This window comes from Macrobrachium nipponense, chromosome 2, assembly GCF_015104395.2.
Source record: "Macrobrachium nipponense isolate FS-2020 chromosome 2, ASM1510439v2, whole genome shotgun sequence".
Taxonomy (NCBI): Eukaryota; Metazoa; Arthropoda; class Malacostraca; order Decapoda; family Palaemonidae; genus Macrobrachium; species Macrobrachium nipponense.
The window spans coordinates 133702191-133725224 of NC_087201.1; the positions used below are offsets into that span (position 1 = coordinate 133702191).

A 23034-nucleotide genomic window follows, 5' to 3' on the forward strand; every position below is an offset into this window, starting at 1 on the left:
TTGCTTTATTCTTCATTTTTGGTAAACTTGAAGAGTTGTTAGTAATTTTCAATCGGAAAACTTATTTGAACAGTGATATTTTTTAAGTTATCAAAAGACAGGTCTCATAGGCTGAATGTGTGACGTCAGGTATCATTTTATTTCATAACCCTTTCCTATAATGTGCAGTGATTCTTCACTTGTTAATTTACATTTTCATAAACTCTCACTTTAGATATTACAAATTAATAAAGTAGACCTAATTAATAAAGTAGACAACAAGAGTTTTAACTTTTGCAAGTTCTTGGTAAGAAACTGTTTTTATTGGGTAAATATTCATGAAAAGTTTATTACTCTAGATTATTGCTGAAGCAGCTAATGGCCCTACAACTCCTGCTGCTGATAAGATTCTCCAAGACAAGAATGTACTGGTTATCCCAGATTTGTACATTAATGCTGGTGGTGTCACGGTATCGTACTTTGAATGGCTAAAGAATCTCAACCATGTCTCTTACGGCCGTCTCACATTCAAATACGAAAGAGAATCCAACTATCATCTGTTAGGTATGTGTTAATGTAGCTGTTTATAGTTTCATAGCATTGTTTGATTAAAAAGTTTGTGAATTTTATTTTATTGCTGATAGGATATATTTTTTTTTCTTTAAGTGGATCATTTTCAGTATTGATATGTATACAGTAACTCACATTCAAAAAGTATCATTTGAATGGCATTGCATTTATTAACTTAATCAAAATTGATGTTTCGTCAACTTGAAATTTCAGATTTTAAACAGAATTTTAGATGTAAGAAATTTGCAGTTGATATAAACTATTCACGGACAACTTCAATCCTGTAGAGTAAGGTATTAAATTAACAAGCCTTATCAAGTGATAATAAAATGGCATGCACATAGTCAGCTTAAAGATTTGTGTGTGCCAGCTACAGATTAGATTCTTTGTTGTAGTACATACATGTGAGTAGCCATAATAAACTTGATTGTCTGAATACATAAATTTTGAAAAATATATTAGTTTTTATTAGTAGTATAGGCAACATTAGTTCAATTTTATGTGAATCTAGGTACAGGTTCATATACTATTCACATTTTTTGGGTTGTTACTAGTAGCTACAAAGTAGATAGGTTAATTATATTAATAATTTTAGCAAATACTGTAGAATTTTTTATGGTAATGATTATAAGGTAAGGAGTAACAGTGGAAATAGGATAGATTCCATTTCCAGGTAGTCTTTCAATCAGTTTCTAAAATGAGAAATTACGACAATGTAAAAATTAGTTATTTTGTATTTCAGAAAGGAAACTCTCTAACCATTTTTCTTGATAGAAAGCCCCCTCATTTTGGGACCACCTTGACGTGGTGAGGGGGCTCTCGAACCTCAGGAATCTCTTCCCAGGTTCGAACCCAAGAGTCCCATATGACATTATATATTTTCGAGTAAACTTATGTGGACTTTTCCATTTTTTGCCAAAATTTTTGAAAGCAAATAAATGAGAAAACATATCATGGCTTAACGTGGAGTTAAATCCGAAGCTAAATAGTGAGAACTGTGGTAAATCCATCATCTACCCGACAATGTTCGGACCTGTTTTTCAGGCGGAACTATTCTGTGGAGCTGGACCACGGATTCCAGGGGGGCCTGGTTCTAGGAATAGAACTCTCGGCATTCTATCCAGTTTGCCCATAATGTGATTAGGATGGGGATAATTGTATTAACATAATACTCTTAGTCCTAGCAAGCGGGTTCTGCTTACACTTGGGCCATACTAATCATGTTATGCCATCCCCTTTTGGGGTAGGGTAGGGATGCGGACATTTGGGAGTCCTCTCTCACTTGTGCCTTTGGCAGAAGATTTAACTTCGCGAAGGGCCAATGATATCTTTTCAAGAATTTTTTTTTTTTTTTTTTTTTTTTTTTTTTTTTGGTAAAAACTCAAAATTTATGAACTTCGTGAAATAAATGAAGTTTGAGTACCCCTGGGCCCCATGATGGAAAAAACTACGGCACAGTTGATGACCATTGGCACGTCACTCCCGAATTTCCTAGGTACTGCCACAAGCAGTGAAAGTACTATAAAATAGATACAAAGGAAAACACCCTGTTCCAAGTAAAGCAGCAGAGCCAGAAAACCAAATAGAGTGCATAAATAAAAAAGAAACAAACAAAAAATAAATTTTAAGGTAAAACTCCCAACATCGTAACAATGGAACCATATATGATGAACAATATCTGAATTAGAGACAAATAATCCTCCCAGACAATACAGAAAAATATAAAAATCTAATAATAGGACAAGCAACAATACATAAACAAGGACCAAAGAGAGAAACAAAATTACCGACTTAATCCCATCATTGGTACATTTTGATGACTCTTTGGACCAAGGCACAATTGGTCAAGAATTTCTAGTCCCTCAAAGCTGACAACAAAAATCTCAGCAGCGATGCTAGAAAACAAATTACTTAACATATATCCAACACAAGACATGGAATGCAGACACATCAAGGACAATGAATGGCTTATCCAAGTAACCAATAAAAAGAAAGCAGTCCACTGCCTTTTTAAGTATAAACAGAAAATAAATAATATAAAGGTAATAATTACAAGCCACGAAACATTGAATTATGTACAGGGTACAGTCATCCTACCCAATAGCGAGCAGGAGCTTCCTTCAAAAACAACTATTGCTAGACTAACTCCCTAAAATTGAGATATAACAATATCCCACGATTTAGAAATATACTCCTATTTCAAGTCAGGAAAGATAAAAGTAAAAATATCAACATTGCCAAAATAAAATTTACAGGCCAAGACTTGCCATTTAAAATAAAATTCTTGGACAAAATAGAGAAGTTCGTCCTGTTTCCTAAACCATTACAATGTACCACCAGTGCTCAAGGTATGGCACACATACAAAAGATGCCGTAATAAAGCTATATGTGCAGTCTGTGCATCAGATGACCATACCACACTAATTGGAACTGTAATCAATCAAAATGTATTAATTGTGGACTAGCCATCACGCAAAATCTAAGAGTGTCCATTTTACCAATATAATACACAGAACTTCAGTTGTTAATAAATAGGACAGGAATGTCAGTCATGGAAGCCAGACTTGAGCTAAAAGTAAGAGGCGTTAACAATCCATCCAAAACCCCCACCTTTTCAAATGTGACTGAAAAATCAAGACATCAAACAGCACAATGACAAACAAGATAGTAATAAACATGGAAACTGGATTTCATACCAATAATACTGAAACCCAAAATAAAAGTGATATTACAACAACCAATACCACCAACTAACATAGATGATTCAGTTATCCATGGAAAAGAACTTCCAATAGAAGAAGAATTAAATAATGATGATAATCGAACTGGCAAAAAGAAAAGAATTCTAGAAAGAACCCCACCTAAGGGAAAAAAAGTTAAATATTGAAAATTACAATCAATCCAGAGAGACTCCAAAATACACCAGGAGAACATTTTAAAAAAAGATATTAAACTAACCTCATCACAAGTGGAAATACACAATTCCCTCAATCTCAATCAAAACAGCCAACATCTGGACATGTAAAGCTCACTCTTTACAATTTCCGCCTCAAATAATACTAATTGAAAATCATACCATTAAACCAAACCAAAATATAACTATCACCCCCCAACCATCCACAAGACCGAAATATCCCATTAACAACAACAAAACAAATAACCCCTCAAACCAACAGTCCTTATCACTACAGAAAAGGAACAATAGAATTACAAAACCAGAAATTTCTAAAGCTAGACCAAAAACTTCTGAACCAATAATTAACATTACCAAACATGCTTCATCTTGTGGTTGTAATGAATGCTTTGTAAGTACATATAACCAACTAACTACCAGACAGAGGACACAGTACGAAATTGCATTGACAATTTTACCAAATTAAGGAGGTGCCCTTTAACACACCAACATGAGAACGAATTATGTTTCTGAATCCTTAAATACAAAAAAGGAAATTATAAAATCAAAAATAGACTTATTAATATTCAACTATGAAAAACAAACTGCAGAATCTAATAACCAACATACAAATACAATGATTAAAAAACCACAAATAAATTCAAATGCATATAAACTACGAGACAAAGTAAAATCAGCAATCAATTTACAGAATTTAACACCAATTCCTCCCAATAATGGAATATAAAATCATTCAATGGAAATATAATGTCTCTTAACCCGACTACGTCTGGGTGAATTACAAAGAATCATACGAGACCACAACCCAATGTGCATATGTCTACAACATATAGGAAGTAACCCTACAAATATCCAACACTATGAAATTGCCTGTTATTCACCAACTGACGGTGGAAAATTAGGCACAGCCATATAACGTTCATAATAGCAATTACAATATGAACCTGTTGACATACCATCTATGCCATATCAAATAACATCAATTAAACTGTATATGCCTGATAAAAGTAAAATTACTATTTGTAATTTATATAACCAACCAAATTCAATGCAAATTTCAGTGATTTTTCTGAACTTATTAGCAAAAGTATACAGGAACCACTACTTATAGTAGGAGATTTTAATGCACATAATCCATTATGGATATTAATAAACCCCACTGACACATCCGGAATCAAACATAGAGAATACTATAATGAAACACAACCTGTATTGTCTCAATGAAAGTGAAGTTCCAACATATTTTTCAAATACACACCTAACCTTTTCTTCAATTGACATTTCATTATGTTCAAATGATGTAGCGGAGAATTTGAATGGAACGTCCAGACGATTCATACACAAGTGACCATTTCCCAATCATTCTGAACTACTTAAGTATTTCAAAAATATTGCCACCTACAAGATATAATATCCAAAAAGCTACTGGGATAAATATTTCCTATACACACGAAACATACCACCATTCCCACATAATGAAGATCACAATACTACATGTGAATCCTTCTCAAACTTCATAATAAATGCTGCAGATGAAAAGTATTCCAAAAACCAAAACACATTCCACAAAATCCCCTGTCCCATGGTGGAATCCAACATTAACAACATTAAGTAAAATAAAACATATATTGAGTCGCAATCTAAACAGACTCAAAACTCGCCTAAATCACTCGACAAAATGCCCTATAGTATAAACATATTAAACAAAATAGTTACAAACATAACAATTAACCACATTAAAACCACTATATAAACAAAATATACAGCCAAATTTAGAAAAACGGTAATAGCTGAAAAAATCGCATCATGGAAGGAATGTCTCAAACATATCTTCAAACACATCCACAAGGGATATCTGGCAAAAAGATTAAGGAAAATCAATGGAAAACATATAAGACCTCCAAGAAGTGCAATACATTTAAATGGAAAAATATAGCCGATGATACTTATGAAATATCAAACATAATTGGGAAACATTTTTGAAAACATCAGTGCTTACTCCAGCCTAGATACACATTTTCAAAGTATCAGAAAACAAAAAGAAAATATAATACTCAATTTTGAAACTCTTGAAGACCTGGAATATAACTATATTTTTAACATGGATGAACTAGATAATGCCATCAACTCTTGTCATCCCTCTGCACCAGGATATGATAAAATATCATTTGAAATGATAGAAAAATTAGCTCCTATAGCTAAATCATATTTATTAAAATTTTACAATAGTATCTGGCTAAAACGTGTCTTTCCTGATAAATGGAAACATGCCATAATTATTCCAATAAACAAACCAGGAAAGGATGCAAGTAATCCATCCAATTATAGACCGATATCTCTAACAAGTTGCCTATGCAAAATCTTAGAAAAAATGGTTAATGCACGGTTAACGTATGTAATAACCAAAGAATCCATTTTAACACCAACACAATCTGGTTCAATAGCTGGCAGATCAACCCTAGATCCCTTAACACATTTAGAAGATCATATCAAAAAGGCTTTGAACAAAAGAAATTAACAGTAGCTATATTTTTTTATATAGAAAAAGCATACGATACAACATGGAAACATAACATCATGCAAAAACTCCACTCCAAGGGACTAAGAGGCCACTTACCAATATTTATTAAGAACTTCTTAACAAACAGAACTTTTCAAGTAAGAGTAGAAAATTCCTACTCAGTAACCTATAAACTGGAAGAAGGAATCCCTCAAGGTAGTGTCTTGAGCTGTACATTGTTTGCTTTAGCAATCAATGACATTACTATAAATTTACCAAGTGGTGTAAAAACAGTTTATATGTTGATGACTTTGTCATTTACTATACGAGTAGTAATTTGAGACATGCTCAGAGAGTTCTCAGTACTGCCATTTCAAATATTAGTTCATTCAGTTGGATTTAAATTTTCAACTGATAAAACAAAAGCAATCGTTCTTCTACAAAGACAAAAGGTGGATGAGAACCAAACAATCAAACTGCATCTTTATAGCACTGAAATACAATTTTGTACAAAAATCAAGTATCTAGGAGTAATATTTGATCAACATTTAAATTGGAAAGAACACATCAAATACATTAAAGCCAAGGGCACCAAAGCCCTTGCCATATTAAAAAAGTTATCACACACTAATTGGGGAGCAAAGCGAGACATTTTATTAATGATATATAAGGCAACAGTCTTATCCATAATAGATTACTGCTGTCCAATATATTCATCCGCCTCAGAATCTGCATTAAAATCTCTCGATGCAGTGCACCATGAAGGCGTGCGATTGTGCACAGGAGCTTTCCGATCGTCCCCAACAAACTCACTTTTGGTGGAGGCAGGTGTTTTGTCCTTAAAACATCACCGTAATTTAATAACAATACAAAGAGGTCTTTCATTGCAAGCGGGATCGTCTCCTGCAACTTACTGCTTCCAAAACTGTAATCAAGTAACAGCAGTTAATAGTACTAGCTCTTTCCCAAAAAGAGCTAGATACATAATGAACATACATAATATGAATCCAATTTTTCACCCACCAATGGAATTGCCACCACCATGGATTTTAAATAGAGTAAAGATATGTACCTCCCTGTCTTACCTACTCAAAAAACAAATGACAAGTACGGAAATGTACCGCCAACATGCTTTGGAGCACATTAGAAGAAAAGGCAACAAATTTATGATATATACAGACGGCTCCAAAAATAATGTTGGAGTAGGAGCATCTGCATATTCGAAAAATATGTTAAGTAAAAAAAGCCTACCTTCAATATCATCAGTATTTACTGCTGAAGTCACAGCCATACAGATGGCTCTAGATATGATATCTGAGGCAAAAGCAAGTGTCTCTGTTATTTTCAGTGACTCACGTAGTGCTATAGATGCAATAAGACAGTATAAACCAGGAAACCAAATAGTACAGGAAATTCAAATAAAAATTCATCAACTCCTCCAATCAGGAATATCAGTGGAAATATGTTGGATCCCAGCACACGTGGGAATAAAAGGAAATGAATATGCAGACTCTGCTGCCAAATTAGCCTGCACTATCCCTCCAACAATTTCATATGCCCCAGTGTCAGACTGGGTAAAATCAGTTAAAACATTAATTTACCAGGATTGGAAAGAAGAATGGGCCTCGGTGCCAACGACAAATAAACTAAAATATAAAAAACTGAAGTCTATGCATGGAGAACATCCTCACAGGAGGAAAGAGCAAAAGAGGTGATCCTAGCAAGGCTACGTATAGGACACACAAGATTCTCACATGGTCACTTGATGTCAACACCACATGCTGACCCAGTGAAATGTAACAGATGTCAAACACCCATGACAGTACAGCATTTGCTTGTTGAGTGCCCAAATTGGACCAGGAAAGATCTATTTATCTGCGGAGTTCGGAAATGAAAAATATTCTTGCGGAAAGCAGGATTTTTCAATTAATAAAATCATAAATTTTTTAAATAAGACGGGTTTCTCAATAAAGTCCTAATTTTTTTTTTTTTTTTTCTCAGGATTGATCCCTGAGAACCAGCCCGAGAAGAGTCTACTTGAGACTCAGAGGTCTGGAAAAACTAACCCCTATTAATAATAATCTTGATAGAAAGGGATTGACTTAAATTGTTTAGCACCTGTGCAAATCGTAAGGGTGGTTTTGAACAAGTTAGCAATTAGTGCCAGATTGTCAGACCAGACTTTCATAAATGAATTGAGCAATAAGGTTGATGTTGGTTAGTACTTGAAGGGTATTTGTCTGGATTTCATTCTCTTGAATAGCACACTGCCAGCAGGTGTGAAGGTCTGTGCAGTATCTCCCTTCCTTCGAATAATATACAGTAGCTCACTGAAATAACATTAGTGGCCAAGCCAACCCCGCTATGAAAGAAACACTGATATTTCATTGTATATATAGCTGTGAATGTGGGTTTTGCTATAAAGTTCGGGTATATATTTATACCCTGTACCCCTTAAACTACTGTAAAATGCTTATAACTGCCAATTTTAATGGTTCACTGCCAACAGATTCAAAACAACAAAGGGTAAACTAAACCGGCTTTAAAAGGACGAAAGCAAAGCACGTCCTCTCTTACAGGCAGTGAGAAAATAACTAACAGGATCACGAGTTAAAGAGGGGTATGTGGGTGGGTCCACATGACTCGTGACCAAGCACAGATGCCAATAGTCCCTTGCGTACACAATTTTTAAATTTTATACTGGTTTCTTCAAAATTGCCGGTCCAGTTATTCTTGTTTTCTGCTTAAATTAATACTGTATAAAAACTACATCTTGATGTCAGTGAATTGCAGTTAGGTGTATGATAGTGTGTATTGAATATACAAATATTGGTTAAGTCTGTAGCTGAATTTGGCAATATGTATGATAGCCATTCTGCTGACTTTTCACAACAAAATTTTGACACTTTTGTTGGGAGGGGCGGTCTTTATAAAATTAGTAGTTTGTGTGTGTGTGTTCTTATAGGAATTCAATTTTTAGTATAAAATTCTTGGAATGTCAAGGCAATGTGGAAACTGCAGTGAATGTTTATGGTAATCAAGTTTTGAAGTATTGATCAATTTTACTAATGATGAAAAGTGAAGCTTCTGGGACCATCACTAATAAGAAATAGTTTGACTTTGATGAATATACAGAAGTTGATAAAGACACCAGATGATTGTTAGTAGAGGATGATGATATAAAAATGTAAGACATCTGAAAGTTTGGGGGTGTTAGAAAGAGGATATAAAAAAGGTTGATATTAGCTGATTTTATCATGGTTCATGGCTGGGGGTATTGAGGTTTTATTACAAATCAGGTGTCCAGAGGCTAGAAATACAGATGGTTTGGTCATGTAGAAAATTAATTTATATTTATGAAAGTAGCAGGATAGACTAGTAGGATGACATAGAAAATTATGCTGAAAATGAATAGGTGGTTGGTTAGGCAGAAAGTGCACAGGAGGCAAGATCTGAGAGAACTACTTAAAAGTACTTATATAACCTTGGAAAAGGGAAAATATTAACAAAAATTTTTGGTGGTGGTTTATTCCGACTCTCATAGATTTGTGTCTTTTTGTCCCTTCAGTTCTTTATGTATAATTTTTTCATTCGTAGAGTTTGACCTTAATTTTTGTGGAGCCTTATGAACAATTTTCTCATGAGGAAGCAGTATTAAGTTTTTTTTCCAGTTAGTCTGTATCCTTGAATCCATTAGGCAATAAAGCATTGCTTATGGGTCTATTTGGACTTTGCTGTGGGAGTTGCAAGCAGTGTTGAAATCCATTTTTACCATGTGTGTGTATCAATCTTGTATTAATTTTTTCATATACATGTTGATTTTTAAACTTAGTTTGCTTAAATTATAGAAATATTATCTTAGTCTTAAGGCATTCTGATACTTTTCCAAATGTCACAAGCCTGTCCTCTCACATACTTGACAGCAATTATGTAAATCTTGCAATCAGTGATATTGAAAGACTTTTCAAGACCACAGTATGTTTTATATGTGCTAACATGTTTTGAGGACATAATACAATAAAAATTCTGTTTGTGAAGGATATTGTGTACATAGTGTCTTAAATTGTTGCAAATCTTCCAGTGTTTTCTTTGATGTAAGAACTTCACTGGAGAATTATTTCCTCTTGCTGAATAGGAAGATGCTAATTCTATTGTGTGTAAGTGGTCTAATACAGTAAGAAATATGAAAGCATTTTACCCAAAGCTCTGAACTGATCTTTATATTGGCAGAATATTCTAAATGACAGTGCCTTTTGCTCATCTTGATGTATGCTTTGAATATCAACATAATGAAGTATACAGCATAGTTTGTTTTGCTGTGAATCTGCATACAGATGTGATGCATTTTGTTTGCATGCAAATGATCATGAGTAGGGTCAGATTTGCATGTTCATGCACAAGTTTTGAAAAACTGAAATGAATATAGTGTGCACATTTTCACTACAGACCCATGATTTACATTTCCTTACATTTGTTGATCCTTCCCACTTTATTTCCAATTTACATTTAGAAAGATCCTTTAGTCTACTAAGTTAGCAGCACTGTACAAGGTCATGCTCAGTCATTGGGTTCCAGTTAGGTAAGAACCTTGATTCTCTTGTAGTCAGTGTTATAGCAGTGAGAAAAGTGGGATTGGGAGGTGAGCTGTAATTGTAAACGATGGGTTTGTATTCTAGAAATAACTAGTTAAAAATATTTTGTTTGATATACAACCTCATCATTTGCATTTGCATGAATCAAATTAAAAGGGAGGATCAAGCTGTATGAGGGAGTATAAATTATATGATAGGAATGAAGTGTCATAGAGCTTGTTTGTGGGCTTTAGTTTAGCCAAGTACTGATTACCTTCAAGGACTGTGTACAGGGTCAAAGTTGGAGAACCGTATGTATATAAGCGGAAAGCATTTATTGGTCATTTCATTATTCTGGTTCACATGTTGAGCAGGTTGGTTTTGTTGAGTGACTTCATGATGCCTTGGTTTATTAAACTTAAACTGCACCTTTTTTATTCGTTCAAAAGCTTGGCCTTTATTTTTTCTGCATCTCAAATTTGTAGGTGTCCTTGATTCTTGCAGCCCTAAGTAAACTAGAGTCCAAGGATTATCACACTAAATGCAGTAGTCATCATCTTACTTAAAAGTTAACCCTCCTTGTCAATTACACTTTTCCAAAGATTTTTTCCACCTAAAGGGTCACATTTGCCCTTTGGTCCCAGCTTAGCTGGCTAGTTATCAGCCAAATTCGAGTCGGTTGACATGTTTAGCTGCTTTCAAATTGGAAACTCAGGATTTAGCAGATGCTATATGTTTATCGTAATTATGATCTACAAATACAGAGCTCCCATTTTACAACATGTACGCAGATTTGACCCACAGCTATAACATTCCTGTCCTTAAGGTGTATTGGGGTCATAGGTGACCTTTGACCTATGAGGTCTCAGTTGTATATTTTGTCCTTGTCAGGTTTTTTTTATGACTTGAGCCTTCCACCTAAATCAGTAATAGAAATAATGATGTTTGTGCAATAAAGAAATATTATTTTTATAGAAAAGCTTTTTCCAATAAGCCAAAGAATAGTTAAGCTATCATTTATTTATGATAGCCTGCCTGCCTCCCATCCCAAGTTACTTCTTGCAACCATACATACTTGGACTACAAGTAGTGCGGGTCTTGCCTACATTGAACCAGAGGTCTGGGGTGTTGTGCTGCCAACTAGCCTGCAGACATTTTTTGAATTTTTATTCGGAAGTGGATTGTCTAGGGTTAACGAAGATGTATGAGTAAAACAATGTAAATGATGGGTTTATCTGTAATAGATTTAAAAAATTTTTCTCTGATAAAGATCTTGGGTTGTTGATATTGAATACAGCTATTAATCATATTTAAGTTATTTATTACATTTGATATAGAAGTCTGGTGGATATAAGGCATATGATAATTTTAGGAATTTCTTGGAGAAACCAGCAGAAATAAGTAAAACACTTGTTTCATTATCTGGTTTTAATATAAGGTGATTTTTCCCTGAATATAAGTTACATTAAATTTCTTGGTTTACCCATTTATAACCTAGTTGGTGAAAGTGGATGTTGATCCACTTCAGTTTAAGGTAATGTATTATCTGTTTTGAAGATTTTTATGCATTCTTTTTCAATAATGCACATTAAGATATTTAAACCCTTCCTTTTATGTTTCATACTTTCTTCCTATTTGATAAGAATATCTTATGAATTAAGATTTGTATTATATCCTGGTGATTCCAGTTTGAAACTTAGATAATTAGTATAGAATAGTTAAAGAAGAGCAATAAGGCTAGTGGAAAAATTGGTTGATATAAAACATTATTTACAATTTGCTGATAACTTTGACTATACTACGTAGTAGGTGTTGGCTGATCTGTCATAAGGATATTTTCTTCATAAAAAATTTGTCATGCAACATTGCTCATGATTGGCTGATTGGCTTAATTCAGTCTTATTGAAATATAAACAAATAGACTTTGAATTCTTTCTAGAGCACTTATTGCACTTAAATGAAAGACAAGGGATTTTAAACTAAACGTGCAAAAATAACTTAATGATAAATATCCTTTTGGGTTGCTATACATATATCTGGGCCATAATGATATAAAAAAATAAGTACCATTAACAAACACTGTTAAATGTCAAGGAACAACTAGAGAAGGAGGAGGAGGGCTCTGGGAAATTATATAAACTGACTTTTGAATTCATTGTTTCAGCTGAAACTGAATTATCACTGTTATCCCAATGAGGCAATCTGCACTGAGCTTATATAGAATTTTGATATAGAATGTCTTAATTTTAATAAACAAGGATGCTTTATAATGTATGAAACTATCATAGATATGCCAAATTATTTTACGGCATTGTGAAAAGCATTTTATAACAGACAACCTTTATATTAGGTAACAGTACGTATTACAGACTCAAGTTATTGCTGAGGTTTGTTATGATTTCTTAGTTACCGTGTTCATACTACCAGTGTGTAACATACATGTATTAGTTATGTCTATTTCTTCATAAATTATTTTTTAATTGATAAGTCATTAAATCATGAATAAAACTAAAAATAACCAGCTTGGTCAGAACTCAGAAAATTCATTTCTAGCCCTAAATTTGCATACACTTGTTATTGTCTTTCTTTCATGATCTCAATACTAACTTTCCTTAAGTTGCTTGTTGTACGAAATTAAGTAGAAACCACATCAAGAATAAAACTAGTTATGACCTCAAGTGCACTGGGAGAGAGGAGTAATGCTACAGTAGCTCTAAATTCTGGCGGGTGAATATTCGAGAACTGGCTACTATTAACAAAGCTGGGCTATACTACATATTGTTTGGAAACTAATGGTTTATAGATATAGTATAAAATAATGAACAAATTAAAAACTGTATGATCAATGTACTTATCCTATGTGGGCCCAGTGAAACTAAGCGTTCAAAATGCTTTTCCAGTGATGCCGAAAAAAGTACTACCATATTTCTTACAGGTTTTGAAATGTGTACATTTTCTCACATTCAGCAGTTTATTGGCTACTAACCCCAAAACCTTAAACCATCGTCGGGCTCTGACTTCGATTATCAGTCTATTATAAAGACATTGGAATGGGCAAGGTTGGTGTGAGGTAAAATCAGCATAGTCCTGCGTGCACAAATGCTTTCCCCCTTTCTCTGTTATAAATATGATAAAAGTTTAGCATCATTGAAAAGTATTTGTTAATCCAAATAAGGGAAATTAAAAAATTATCATTGCAGGAGCATTGAGAGATTTTTTTTACAGTGTGCTGATATCACCTTGAATAGTTATATTAATGAGGGATGGATAATAAGTGATAAGGAAAACTTAACCTGACTGATAATCGTACAAACTTTTTGATTAATATTAACTTATTAAATGGTAGGACATATTTAATGTTAACATTTTTATAAATTATTGAATTTCGCCAATTCGTCAACAGTTTGCAAAAATGTGTAAGCCTAGTCGTATAAGACAGCGGGATTGCCATGTGCGGCTCTCTCTTCGTCTCTCTCTTCGGTCTCTCGTCATCTCTTCTCTCTCTCTCTCTCTCTCTCTCTCTCTCTCTCTCTCTCTCTCTCTCAAGAATTAATTTGTTATTCTATCTTTTGTCTTTCCTCAACCTATTTTCACTTATCTGTCTACAGGCAGTACAACTCGCATTGTTGCCATTATCACATGTCGGTGAACGTTAATTTTTGGTGTCGGATGAGTTTAAACAGAGTACTATAATACTGTAATAGAGATGTCAGCAAAACTATCATCTTAAAGTTTTATAGTACGTATTGTATGCCTGGAGTAGTATGGAATGATATTCCATACAAAGTTATTGGCTAAAGCAAAAGTTTCAGTAAAAATAGTACTGTAGTATATTGATTAACAATAACATTGGTAAGGGCATAGTACACTACTGGTAAGGGCACACTATACTACCATCTTCAAATTTGAAGCCCATTTGTAAGTTGCTTCAAAACTAAGTCTTTAACTGGTTTGTAATCAGGATTAGTTCATTATTTAAGCGATATATCTTATAAAATTTTTGGAAGTATTCTAAGGAAGACATCCATAGAGGCAGGGGTTAAAGTTACTTAGTGTGTAGATCTCTTTAATCTGTATTGGTGACTTCTGTGATGAACTTAACATATCTTTTTCCAGACTCTGTGTCCCATTCCTTGTCCAAACACTTTCAGCAAGATTTAGTGGTGGTTCCCAGTGAAAAGTTTGCCAGTCGCATCGCTGTGAGTCACGCACATCAAACCCTTATCAGTGTTTTAAATTTTGAACCTTAAATATTCTTTTGTCTTATGTATTGTATATGAATTTGCTAGCCCTTCTATTACCTTATAATTTTGTTTTTGCTTTTTTCAGCTTTTTTTTCTGCACCAGCAAAGGCCCAATAAGGGCTGCTTGCATATGCATCTTCCCTTTACTTATTGTTATTAATGGAATGGATTTTCCCCTTTCAGAAAATAGTCTAATTTATTAAGCTAGTCCTTTTGTTGGTGTGAAAGGTGTGTGAATTTAGGGGAGGAAAGAATAGGATACGGGAAAAAAGGAGTAAAGATATTCTTGCGAAGCAGAGTTATGCAGATTTCTTCATCACATGGAATACATTAATCTTCCCTAAATCAATACGTATAGCTTATAAGTTTTGAGCGTATCTATTGACGAGTTAGAATATCCCTCCTACAGAATCTGTTCAAGAGTCTCTTGAGCGCCGGTTTGGTCGTGTTGGTGGCAAGATTCCCATAGAGCCATCAGACGCTTTCCAGGATCGCATTTCTGTACGTAACAGTATATCGTGTATATAAAATGTAACATACTAACATAAATTAAATGTGGGAATAACTAACATGCCTTTAAGGTTGAGGAAAAGGTGGCTATTATATATTTTTATAATTTGTGAGCTTGAGTATTTTTTTTTTTAGAGTATTGAGTGTGTTTTCCTTTTTTTTATTTTTTTAAATTTGTGTTTTGCTCAGTTTATAGTGTCTAGATTATCTTATTGCATTGCTGACATTGACATAATGTTGCTTTACACATTGGCTTGATTTTTCACAAGCTCATGTAGACACTGGGCATTTTTATCTCTTATGAAATTTGTGTTTCTCAAATGTGGGGTTCCTAATGTCTTGAATAATATAGTTTATAAGTAAAAGAATGATGTGTGTAGGTGTATTTCAAGGGTTGAACTTGTGAACTGGGTTACTATTGCTTTTTTTTTGAGAGATGTAAGGGCAAAGGCCTTTTTCTTGAAATTAGAATAATTCTTAGTTGCGTATTGAGTCAGTTGTTGTTGCTTTTGTTTTGTAACTGAGAGAGACTTCTGATTTTGTGGTATAGTTATGTAAAAAAGAGATTTTATAAAAAAAAAATAGGAAAATTGATCCTTTTATAATTCAATAATAGACTTTATGATTTAATAATAGACATCGTCATTTAACCCTTAAACGCCTATTGGACGTATTTTACGTCAAGATAAATTCTAATAGGCCTACCAGCCGAAAACTTTTGAATCATGCGCCTTGGGGGATGCTGGGAGTTCACGGATCAAGTTGTTGTTTTATTTACAATTGTTATGCAGGCGCATAAGCACGAATTTCTTTCTTATCGCACTAAAGAGTATCGGTGACACATCTCGGAAATTATTTAGTCACTGACATAATATTTGCAACATTTTAAATTAGCCGTTACATAAAGTTTTATATATGGAAATGTGCGCAATTTCATGCACAATACAACGTAAAACAACCCATGGTTGTAGCTTTTATCAGTTTTGAAATATTTTCATATAAATAACGATAAGTGCCAAAATTTCAACCTTCAGTCATTTTTGACTCTACCGAAATGTCGAAAAACGCAATTGTAAGCTATAACTCTCATATTCTAGTAATATTCAATCATTTACCTTCATTTTGCAACAAATTGGAAGTCTCTAGCACAATATTTCGATTTATGGTGAATTTATAAAAAAAAAAACATTTTCCTTACGTCCGCGCGGGAACTCTTCCGTAAAAATCATACGTGTGATTGTCGTAATGTTTGCACCATTTTAAATTAGCCGTTACACAAAGTTTTATATATGAAAAGGTGCGCAATTTCTTCTAAAATACAAAAAAAAATAATTGAAGGTTGTAGCTTTTCTCATTTTCGAAATATTTGCATATAAATAACGATAAATAGAAAAAAAATCACGTTCGGTCTTTGACTCTACTGAAATGGTCGAAAAACGCAATTGTAAACTAAAACTCTTACAGTCTAGTAATATTCAGTCATTTATCTTCATTTTGAAACAAATTTGAAGTCTCTAGCACAATATTTAGATTTATGGTGAATTTAAAAAAAAAAAAAAACTTTCCTTCCCTCTGCACGCAGATTCTCTGCTGCAAATCTCCGAAATGCGTAAGTCGCATTCTCGGAATATTTGCTCCGTTTCATATTAGACGTTTCATAGAGTTTTATATATGAAAATGTGCGCAATTTTATGTAGAATACAATAAATAATAATTAAAGGTTGTAGCTTTTCTCATTTTCAAAATATTTGCATATAAAAAAATATATATATAAAAAAATTCTATATTCAGTCAACGTTAACTCTTCCGAAATGGTCGAAAACTGCAATTGTAAGCTAAAACTCTTACAGTATAGTAATATTCAATCATTTATCTTAATTTTGAAACAAATTGGAAGTCTCTAGAACAATATTTAGATTTATGGTGAAATGTTGAAAAAAACATTTTTTTACGTCCACGCGTTACGAATTCATGCATCATTTTGTGATAATATTGTCTCTGTGTTGCTTTGATCGTTTTACAATGTGTTATATACCAAAATGATTGCAATTTAGTGTACAATACAACAACAAAAAATTAACTCATTAGCTTTAACCGTTTTGCTCACAGCGCGATTTGAATACAATTATATATGAAATTTTGTTTTCGTGCTATCATATATCGCATTATTTATATATGATAATTATTTTTTTTTTCATTTCCGATTGTTGCATACCAAACTTCAGGCAATTACAAAAAAAGGAGCCAAAACTGAACTCTTAATCTTGAAAACTAAGCACACTGTGATTTTTTGAAAAAAATATTTTTTCCGCTTCGGCGCTCACTCAGAGACCCCCTCGGCATACGGGAGACGAGTTTTATGATACCCCTTTGGCGTTTAAGGGTTACGTGCAGTCTAAATTTGTTGAATATATGGAGCTGTTTCAGAGAGGCATACATCATAATTTTTTATTTATGCAATATGTAGGACAATGAATTGGGAGTGTTATTTTTCCTGAGCAGTTACTGTAAATATTTAATGGTATAGTTCTTTTTTTTATTTAGATTAGTATCAGAATGATAAATGGAATAACCCCTAAATTCCCTAAAAAAAAATTAACTAAGTTTTTTTTTTATTCCATTAATTTTTTAAGACTGCTCAATTCTCTGTAAGCAATTTGTAGTTATTGAATTTAATGAATAAACAGCTGCAAAAATTGAAGGATTATAGATTGCGGAGTAGAAAAGAACTGTATTTTTCACAGTAAGTGAAAAATACAGTTAATCTTAAGATACCACAAAATTAAAGGTGGTCTTGTCGAAGCATAAGGTTGCAAATATTTATGTAATGGACTGATGATAATGAAAAAGGGATTATTTATGGAAAAACAAGTTGAGATGACAGTTTTGTTATAATGTCAGGTTTTTTGTGCATTCTCATCGTCTTTTTATACTGGATTGCTATCCATGAAAGGTATCCATTAAAGGGCCCTAGGGATTGTAGCATTATGCTATCCCAACTAGTGTTGAAGCTTGTCTAATAACAATAATAATGATAATTACAAAAAGGAAACTACTGTAGCTATGCTAGAAATTCATATCTGCACAATAATCTCGGGAGATTAATATGAAGACATTATTCTTTTGTTGGGATCTACCAAATACATTTACTTATGGTCATATCCTATTTAATAACAAAAAACATTACTATTAAAAATATGCTTAACAGTAAGCCTATTTTCAAGAAATTTTAGAAATTGAAATTAGGTAGGCAAAGGACTTAATATATTACATTGTATATTTTATTATCAATGTTTTAAAATGGATATATATTTAAAGTTGGACTATTACTGATTCTGAGGACATTTTTAGTAGAATTTTGGGATTTTGAACATTATTTTTGATTGAAGGTTTATGGTTGACTCTAAAGGAAATCTTAATTTAAAATAAAATTTCACTTTTTAGATAGTTGGAGTAGAGCTTTCACAAATTTGGTTTTAAAGTATTTTGATCTCATTGCATAACTTTTCATCATAAAGCTTGAAAATTAACTTTTAAGATTTTTCAAGTTCAGCACACACTGCCATAAAAAAAAAAAAAAAAAAAAAAAGAATGCTTAAACTTTTTAAGAGAGAAAAGTTGTTGATATCAAGTTTTTTAAATCGGATACTGTAGCTTGTAACATTACAGCTAATGAGATGCCATGTGTGCCGTGCAATAACTGATTAGTAGTACTAACAATGAGATATTAGTCATGAAATGTAAAGTTGTCAAGTAGAAGCGGTGGGATTGTGCACTTGAGTTTTTTTTAATTATTCTCAGTGGAAGGTAGTATTTCCCTCTTAGTTACTGAAATTCATAATCACTTACATCATTATTTTTGTTGTTGTTAGTTTTTATATTAAAGTAATAAAAAGTCATGCCTATAATGCCAATCTGAAGTGCTCCTTTGATTAGAATTTGTTATTGTGTTACAGAAACATTTGTTTTTTTTTTACAGAAACATTTTTTTTTTTCCCACCTTGGCAGTATAAATATTTTGACTGACATGATTTATAATTAAATATTTTGACAGACTGATTAGATGATGATAATTCCAAAATATAAGAAAATTGTTGTTGAAATAATAAATCTTCCACTATAATAGTTTTGCTGTAATGGAATACGCTAATTATAGTGAGCATTCTTGTACCTTCCTTTACTCAACATAACTTTTGATCAGTTGTAGTAGTAATTAAAATTATCTTATCGGAATTCCATATACTACAAATAATTCTAATTTCAATAAATATAGGATTTTTACCTACCACAGTAAGTTTTATGTTGAGTTTTTGTTGTAAAAAAAAAAAGAAAAAGATCCAGTTTTGACTGTCAAGATGGATGATTGTGGGTTATTGGACAATTTTAGCTTTGTTGGAACCTAACTTAAACCATGCTGTTCCATAATGATAGATTTTTGTATCCTGAATGGTAGGATTTTAGTTAACATGGTACCATGTCACTGTAATTTGATTTTGGGCAAGCAAGTACCCAATTCAGTAGGAGCTGCATTTTTAACCTGGCCTTTGTTCCCCCATTTTGTTAAATATGATCAGATCATGCATGTTAGGGTTTTGTTGTATATATCTGCATGCCCTTGCAGCAAAGATTTGTTCAGACATCTCACCATTCCTTTCAAGCTATTTGGATGCTAGATTAAAAACCTGATTGTAGCCTGGGATGCTTGGATATTGTGGGTTAGATATGGAAGGGAGATAGTGAGGATGTGGTGCATATTGGCATGTAGCGATACCTATAACTCAGTCTTGGTGATACTTGGCTATGTTTGTTTTGTATGAATACCCTTAAGAGTTTCATCTGGTGTCATGTTACATGGGTTTTTTTATTTTCATAATTGAAAGGATTGAGAGTTACCTGCTATTTATTCCTAGCTTTTGGGATCTTGTATTTCTGACTTCCTATAGAGGAAATGTTTAGATACAGTAATTGGTTCTCCTCATGTATTTAATCATCATGTGTTTTGCAGTAGGCTTTGTTCTATACGGTGGGCAATTTTAATTAGCCCATGCCCACTTAATTTATTGGTTTAGTCTTGGCAATTGTTTTCACTTCTTTGCCATTGATTTGAAAGGTGTTTATATAAGTAACTTACTAATTAAATACATAGCTATACTTTCAACTCACAGCAGCTTAAATTTTGAAATTTGCGGGAGCACTTTTTTTTTTTTTTTTTTGTATAGATGACCTCGCCCACTTTTGGGGAAAGAGAGGAACAACTCTGCAAAAAGCTTCAATTAGTTTCTGCCGGCTTATGACTAACATGGTTATGAGCAGTCGGCTTATTTTGAATTTGATCACTTTTCCAGTTGATGGTTGTTTACTGATTTTTACTTTTGGTAACCTTCAGCAAATTAGAACAGTCAGGTTCTCTTTGGAGATACATTTTTCACGGATTAAGATTTTTGGTAGTTTACTTTTTTTCATTAGCATGTCAGACTCTAAGTTCGATTACTATTTGATATTGCAATAAGGGCTGCTATACTAGATTGACCAAAGCAACTTATGACTCTCATACACTTTGCACAGACTGAAGGGGCCAAGTGTATTTTGCTACTTTGTCATGTAATGAATGTTAAGACTGGGACCAGAAGAAATGGAGGGTTTTGAACTCATGGTTAGTTAAATTAGAAAGGGACAGAAAAAGTAAGGTGGCTTCTGGGACAGATAGCAAGACCTTAGCCAGCCAGGATTCTTTTAAGTCTTCCTGTAATATTGATACCATTCCTGTTGTCTATGGGCCTATTATTAATAATGTCCCCTATTCATAGTTTTCCAACTAGCACGAGCTCCTCTACCTGGTTCCCATGCTTCTGACCCCAATACCATCTCCAGCCCCGACTCAAGATTCCAATAAAAGTTCAGTCTGATAGTGAGCACTATGGCACAATTAGGAGCTTTGGTTTAAGTCCTAATGGAGAAAGTGTGTAAGAAAAGTTCCAGTGAAGTGGTGGTAGAGGAGGAGGCTGCCCCTCCCCCCAATTCATCTAGCCGAAGGTCAATGTCAGAATCCCCTAAACTTGGGAGGAGTTATACTGGAAGCCCAAAGGAAGATGGTGGGGTCTGCCTACGGGTAGTCGCCCCCTCAGACGGCCATTGAAAAGGCATCTGTTCGGATGTGCATCACCTTTCTTAGAGTTCTGAGACATAAAGTTCTGAACAGGGGTGCTAGTGGTGATTCGCTGATGAATTGCAGCCATTGAAAAAGCATGCAGCGGTTGTAGTCTGCTCTCCTCTGGTGCCATACAAGAAGGTCAGAGAACCTGAGTGCATCTTTCAAGCCGCCTGCAGCTTATGGGACAGCCCAGAACGTTGTACGCCGTAGTTCCCTGCAGTAGATTGCCAGGTGCTGGCTCCCAAGTGCTCTGCTTCCACTCATAAGTGCCCATCATTTCACAGGTGACATTCCTCCTTAGAGCGCTCATCAGTGGCTAAGCGTTCAGTGACACCTGAGTGCCAAGTAACTCCCGAGTGCCCAGCACTACCTGAACGTCCAGTGGTGCCACCTCCAGTTTTTGCCGTACCAATTTTCATGCTCCCAATGTCAACCTTGACGATAAACTCTCAGTTTTCACACTTTTCTGTCCCCCCCAAGAGAGTAGAATCCTGTCTCCAGATGGTGGACAAATTTCTGGGTCTCCAAACCTGCTCTGCCAACAAATGGATGAGTCTCTTTGGGAAAACTTCATATGAAAGCCCCGCAATTCTCCCCAAGAGCCAGCTGGGACAGAAGAACGCATGTGGACACGTTTGTTTTCACACTGACCCAGAAAATCAAGAATGATCTGCAGTGGTGGAGGTCAGAGAAAGACTTGGAAGGGAAGTCTTTCCTCCCTCTGATGAAATCAGAGCAGTTGCTACTTTGATAGCCTTTAAACATCTTCTGTCTTTTCTGTTCTTCAGTAGACATATTAGTAGTGCAAGTCGCTCTTTGCAACCCATTACTTGCTTGAAAATGAAATGTGTGTAAAAATGCAGTACCCAGTGTCCGTTGCCAGTGGCTGGGTGGTTTTGAGGAGAGAAGCGTAGGAAGCATCTCTTCCACCCTTTTTTCTCTTTGCCTTGACATAGGGTGTTGTCGTAGGGGATCCTGGGGGTAGCAAGTACTTTGAGTACCCACCAGTTTTTAGTGGATGAGTGGTGGTTTTTTTAACGTATGGTGCAGGTGAGTGTTGTTTATCTGGTTGTTTTTTATTGTGGTACTGCACCCAGGACAAGGGTAACTTTTGATGCTTTGTTAGTCATCGGAAATGTCCCTCTGTAAAGCTCCCACTGAAGTAGTAGGCGCTCCACAGCTATGACTCCATGCTACTTCAGGTTAATATGAGCAGCAAACAAGGCAGTATCTACCTGCAGTAGTTCTCTTACCAGGTAAGGAAACTACAACTTTTCTATTCTTAAATTCATTACCATTACTAAGGTTTTGGGATAGATATATCCATGTATCCCACCTCTTGTCAATGTGAGATTCAGCCATGCAATTACTTGCTAAGTTACTTATATAAAAATGACATGTTTTGTAAAATAGTTTTGTAAATACTTATTATCAAGTAATTACATAATTGGAGCCCTCTCTCATCCCCTCACATGGACAAAGGGGAACAATCAAATTGAAGCTCTTTGCCGAGTTGTTCCTCGCTTTCCACCGAAAGTGGGCGAATTTTAACGTTTAAGCTGTTTTGCAAGTTGAAAATATAGCTGTAATTACTT

At 34.2% G+C, this 23034-nt stretch overlaps 1 protein-coding gene across 5 annotated transcripts in view; it reads left to right on the forward strand.

Annotated features, from left to right (window-relative positions):
• Positions 1-23034, forward strand: part of LOC135221001 (glutamate dehydrogenase, mitochondrial-like) — a 452434-nt gene that overhangs the window by 420368 nt on the left and 9032 nt on the right. For 4 of the 5 annotated variants that reach the window (XM_064258716.1, XM_064258712.1, XM_064258713.1 and 1 more), the window contains exons 9-10: positions 339-543; positions 15188-15279. In XM_064258716.1, coding sequence (XP_064114786.1) covers positions 339-543; positions 15188-15279 — 297 coding nt within the window. Of the gene's footprint in view, positions 1-338; positions 544-14650; positions 14734-15187; positions 15280-23034 lie in introns of all 5 variants that reach the window. The other variant, XM_064258714.1, reaches the window with a different exon arrangement.